This window comes from Helianthus annuus, chromosome 1 (assembly GCF_002127325.2).
Source record: "Helianthus annuus cultivar XRQ/B chromosome 1, HanXRQr2.0-SUNRISE, whole genome shotgun sequence".
NCBI classification, from domain to species: domain Eukaryota; kingdom Viridiplantae; phylum Streptophyta; class Magnoliopsida; order Asterales; family Asteraceae; genus Helianthus; species Helianthus annuus.
Window position 1 is genome coordinate 62,732,004 of NC_035433.2, and position 6,298 is coordinate 62,738,301.

At 37.2% G+C, this 6,298-nt stretch overlaps 1 protein-coding gene across 1 annotated transcript; it reads right to left on the reverse strand.

Moving 5' to 3' along the window:
• Window positions 1-234: 234 nt before the first annotated feature.
• Window positions 235-2,151, reverse strand: LOC110903348 (protein FAR-RED IMPAIRED RESPONSE 1-like). The gene is made up of 5 exons (XM_022149370.1): window positions 2,002-2,151; window positions 1,401-1,625; window positions 1,017-1,254; window positions 556-607; window positions 235-445 (listed from the first exon to the last, which is right to left on the reverse strand). Exons 1-5 carry the CDS (start codon window positions 2,149-2,151, stop codon window positions 235-237), a joined length of 876 nt encoding a protein of 291 aa, XP_022005062.1.
• Window positions 2,152-6,298: the final 4,147 nt, after the last annotated feature.

A 6,298-nucleotide genomic window follows, 5' to 3' on the forward strand; every position in this document is an offset into this window, starting at 1 on the left:
GCAGTTCTGACACTGTCTTTCTTTGGCCCCGGGTTTCGACTTTGATTTCTTTTTGTCAATTGCTATCTCCTGTTTAGATTTCAGGCGCTTCCGAGAACCAGTTGAATTTGTAACCTACAGGGACTCTTATGGAATCTTGTCATTTTTATATTGACCAGTTATCTCGGCAAATCTATCCCTAGAACTAGCGGGAGGAGCAACAATCTGCATATCTTGAACCTTCTTCATATAAGATTAAACATGATCCTTGAATAAGGATAGCTCCTCTTTAGTACCGGATAAACGGTTCAAAGTGTATTCGGTTGAATAAATAACATCTCGCATCATACTTTGCATATCAGGATCAAGCTCGGTCATATATTCACGACTAATTGAGAATTCAGGAGAGCAGTTTGGGGAGGCCTCTTTGCGCCATCTATTCAGAATGTATTGTTTTGGAAATTCCCTAATGTCCATAAGTCTCAAAACATAGAATATATGTCTACATAGCAAACCAAACTGTTCAAAACGTCTGCATGAGCAACTGCATGTGCAATCAGACTTACGAAACAATACCTGAAAAACGCCAAAAACAATATCTCTATAACGCCATGCATAGAATGTTTGTCTAAAAAAGAAAAGAACACATTGCATATGATAAAACGCCATTAACAGAAAAGCCATAAAAACCAAAACGCCATTATTTACCTCAAATAAGGATGTACAAAGCTGTTGGAAGTCATTTACATAAAACTTAACAAACCCATCAGGCTGATCTTCGTAACGTTGATTTATGCAATCTGGAACTCCAATAAGCTCAGCTTGAATGTCACAAAAAATACTTTTTGCTTATATATCAACAGCTTGCCCTTCCAACACTTTGTAACTACTCTTCAACTGGGGTCTTTTGTATCGAGATTCATGATCATTTTTACGAAGTGTGTGACGCTGTGCTTCTATTGCAGTCTCATAGTGCGTCATGAACTCAACAAGAGTAGCTTTCGAATTGCACACTTGACAAAAAAAATGATTCTCACTTTCCGACCTGGATGTCGTTCGTATAAGACCAGACATAGGCTCCATTCTATAGTATGCAGGGATCCAAGATTCCCTAAGTGCAAAAATATCAGATAGCCAGTCATTATCTTCTAAATTGAATTCTGCAATAACCGTTTCCCATTCTGATTCAAACTCTTCAGGTGTGAGAATATCCGTCCACACAACACCACAGATACGTTCTTTAAAATTGGTGGAATTGCATAGCCTAACACCAACCTATAAATAACACGAAAACGCCATGAATATATAAAAAAAACAAATGACAAAACTTCATTAAAAAAACAGTAACAAGGTACAAAATGCCATGTAACTTAAAACGCATTGTATACTAAAACGCCAAAGGTAAAAAAAAGCATAACAACCTTCAGAGAAAGTTTATGCATCGCATGCCACATGCATAACCGATGCCTCGTGTCAACAAATACAACAGAAATAGCCTTCTTCATCGCTGGATCTTGGTCAATGACAACAACTTTTGGTTGAGAACCAACAGCTTTAAGAAAAACTCTTAACAACCAAATATACGTATCAGCAGTTTCCGACGCCAACAACGCTGCACCAAATGTAACATTTGCAGTGATGATTGTCTATACCAGTGAACGATACAAACACCATAGAGTATCTGCATATGAAAACGCCATGAGAAATGAAACAATAATAAAACGCCATTGAATGTAAACTAGTAAAACGCCATTGCATGCTAATAAAACGCCATTGCATGTAAAATATAAAAATGCCATGCATGTGAATTAATAAAACGCCAAAAAAAAGAAGTTGAATTATAAAAAAATACTTGTTGGAACGATACGTGGTGTCAAACGAAATCACATCACCAAAAACGTGGTAATTACGTTTGGCTTGATCGTCGCACCAAAAAGGACCCTTCAAACGATTGTCTTCGTCTGTGATGTAATCATACGAGAAATTAGGCTGGGAATTTTTTTTATTCAAATGTTTCACAACCATATCAGCGTCATATTCCCCTATGAACAAGTTAATTTGTCTCTTATGGTTCTTAAATTCAACTTTGCTTGCGCCCACATCTTCAAAACCTCCAAAACAAGTCTTCATAACATTAAACGCCTTGACAGGACCCAAATTCAGCTTAGACATGTTGTGTATAACATGCTTCTGGAGCTGAGTGAGGTGTCGTTCAGTTGGAAGAAAATGCTTATCAGGACGTTCAACAAGTTCATGATTGTGCTACTCGACAAAGTTATACACCTTCCATGATCCATCCTCAAATTCTACACATAACAGTGCACCACAATCTGTCCTCTTTGAAAAGTTAGATCGCACTACTCGCTCCTTTTGATTGGGGTCCAACGTATCAACCTTCTTGTCCTTATATACCCCAGCTCTCGTACATAAGAAATACTTAATATGTAAGACACCTTTAGAGTTTGTCTTTGTAGTCCCTTTCCTGACTGAAAACCCACACTCCTTGGCATACTTAACATACATTGAAAAACAATCATCAAGGCTTGAGAATACCATGTCCTTTCTGGGCTTTAATTCTTCACTGACGTCAGGAATGATAAATGGTAATCCAGTTTTGGGGCAATGGCTTTGACTCGAGGAAGAGACTTCGTCTTAGAAAACACAGGGAGGAACAGAAAAAATCAGAAAAACAGAGTGATGTCTCGTAATAACATTATACATTAAAAAGCCATTAATTGAATAATAAACAAGACATAATAAACACATAATGAAAACGCCAAAATTAACAAAACTAATGTTTCCACAAATTAACAAAACAGTAATAACTGATATTCACAAATACTACTAAATAAAATTCAAAACTAATCAAATAGACGAAAAACGCCAATGATCATAAAAACATAACAAATACACAAGAACGTAAACGACAGTTAAAATTAATATCGAAAACTCCAATTGCAGTTATGAATAATAGATTAAATATCAATTAAAACGCGATTAAACTGCATAATTGAATAACGCTATGGAAAATCATACAACACATTATAAAAATAATAATACAAAAAAACGCCATAGAACAATGATTAAATGTCGCAACCCCCGTTCCCCCTGTTACAAACCCGGGAACGGGCGGCCGCGGCCAGTTTCGGTGGTATCTTGTTTATTATCTAATTTGGCAGTGGAATTTACATCAGGACCGTAGTTAGGAAATATTTTATCAGAGTAAAATACCACATTTCCATAACATTAAACACATGGGTAAAACCCAAGTTTTCAGTACACACATTTTCATAGGAATACACCCTATTTCTCTTTAAGAAAAACATCTATTTCTTTTAGGTAACTTTATTGCCACTTTTCTAAGCCTTCAGTGCTGTCCAGCTGGCTTTTATTTGGCTTTCACATTTTGTTACCTGAAACGCGTTTTAAACATTTTGTCAGTGGGAAATACTGGTGAGTGAATCCCAGTTCAATCAAGTTTAAATAAAACTGTTGTACAGTATTGAGGGCGGTCTCGCAATTTCATTTGTTTCCAAGGTATACCAATTAACATCCATGTTACTGTCATACTCAACTTGTCGAAATGTTACTCCTTGACCAGGTGGTAACAAATTTTGTATACAAAACCCCCAACATACTCATGATAATTGTATCCTTACAAATACTCAATAACTGTTTAATATATAATTAATCAAGTGAGGTTTTGTAAAAACATTTAACAAAAAGAGGATTACTCACATTGCCGTCTTAGATTATCAGTAAGGGTTTCCTGGCGACAATCTATATATTACACAAATGCACGCGTGTTAGTATAATAACCCATTTTAACATTAGCAATACCCTCCCCGAGGCGGCATTCCAACGAATATGTCGGGCAGAACCACGACAGCCGTTACGGAACCCTAGATCAATCGGGCAGAGTATCTAATACGTCTCCAGGGGTTATGATACTTACATCGGAGCAGAACCTCGCTATTTAGGGGGGTATTAGACCCGTGTATAATGCCTACTATTTAGAAATTAAGTGAGAAAGAAAGTTTTGGGACGAACTGACTGAAGATCCGAGGCCTCCTTTATATAGGGCCTGATCTTGACTTTCTCGCGGCCCGCGTAAAACAAGGACAGGGCCTACGCGACCCGCGTCAACTCTGGTCAATGTTGTAGCTTGTCCGGGTCATCAGGTAGGCTTGACGGGTGTTGGGCCACATGGCGGCCCAGGGCCTTGCCAGATCTTTAAGTTGTCGCAGCCCACGTAAGGTTTAAGAGTGGCTTACGTGGCCCGCCTAAAACCCAAAAAAATGATTTTTAATTAAATTTAATAATATTTAAGGTATTGCCAGTTTTCGCGTAGAGGGTGTTTTTAGGGACGTATTGGGATATTTTAAAATATATTAGGGTGTCGGAAAAATTATGAGGGTGTCGGTTTACGTTAGGGTTGTTATATCCTCCCCACCTTGTTTTAGAGCTCGTTCTCGAGGTTTACTGGAACAAGTGTGGATATTTCCTTTGCATTTCTGATTCAAGCTCCCATGTGTACTCAGGTCCTCTTTTGGAGTCCCACTTCACTTTGACCAGAACTAATCTCTTATGTTTGAGATTCTTGATTTTCCTATCTTTATTTTGTGGGGGTCTTTCTACAAATTGGAGTTGCTCATTTACCTCTATATCCTTAAGGGGCACTACAAGTGATTCATAAGCTAAACATTTCTTGAGATTAGATACATGAAATACATCATGTATTCCTGCCATTTCATCTGGCAGTTGTAGCTGATAAGCTACAGGTCATATTCTTCTAATAATCTCAAAAGGTCCAATATACCTGGGACTTAGCTTCCCTCTTTTGATGAATCTTACCACCCCTTTCCAAGGAGAGACTTTTAACAATACTTTGTCTCCTACTTGAAATTCCAATGGCTTACGTCTGTTATCAGCATAGATCTTCTGTCGATCACGTGCTGCTTTTAGTCGTTCCTTGACTTGAATGATCTTGTCGGTTGTTTCCTGCACTATTTCAGGTCCAGATAGTTGCTTTTCCCCAATTTCTGCCCAACAGACCGGGGTTCTACACTTTCGTCCATAAAGTGCTTCGAATGGTGCAGCATTGATACTTGTGTGATAACTGTTATTATAAGAAAATTCTATTAAAGGTAAGTGATCGTCCCAATTACCTCCAAAATCAATTACACAAGCTCTAAGCATGTCTTCTATTGTCTGAATTGTCCTTTCGCTTTGTCCGTCCGTTTGAGGATGATAAGCGGTGCTTATATTTAGCTTGGTTCCCATTGCTTTTTGGAAACTTGACAAAAAACGAGAGGTAAAACGGCTATCTCTATCAGAAACAACTGATAAAGGAATTTCATGTAATGAAACTATTTCATTTACATACAATTTGGCTAATTGTTCCATACTAAAAGTTTCTTTCATTGGTAGGAAATGAGCTGACTTGGTTAGCCTGTCTACAATCACCCAGATTATATCATTACCTTTTCTTGTTTTGGGTAATTTGGTAACAAAATCCATTGTTATCAATTCCCATTTCCAAACTGGCATTTCTAACTGTTGTAACAAACCTGAGGGTTTCTGATGTTCAGCTTTGACTTGTGAACAGGTTAAACATTTAGAAACATAAGCTGCTATATCTTTCTTCATTCCTATCCACCAGAAATTTTTCCTTAAATCCTGGTACATTTTATCACTTCCTGGATGCATCGTATACTTAGACTTATGAGCTTATTCTAATATACGATGACGTAGGTTTCCTATTTTAGGTATCCATATTCTCTTTTTATGGAATCTCCAAATTCCATCTGTTCCTTGTTCTAATTCCTTAATCATTCCTTTTAATTTTTCAGTATCATCCTTGATTACTGATTCTTGTGCTTTTCTAATCTGATCATTTAAATCTACATGTAGATTTAATTTAAGAGAACGTACCCTTTTCGGCTTTTCATGATACTTTCGACTTAAAGCATCAGCCACTACATTGGCTTTCCGTGCATGATACTGGATATTACAATCATAATCACTAAGAATCTCCATCCAGCGTCTTTGTCTCATATTCAACTCTTTTTGCCCGAAAACATACCTTAAACTCTTATGATCTGTGAATATGGTAAACTTACTACCATAAAGGTAATGTCTCCAAATCTTAAGGGCAAAAATTATAGCTCCTAATTACAAGTCATGGGTTGAATAATTCTCTTCATGATTCTTAAGCTGTCGGGATGCGTAGGCTATAACCTTTTGACGTTGCATCAATACACATCCATAACCTAACTTAGAAGCGTCACAAAAGACTACAAAGTCTTCAGTTCCTTTT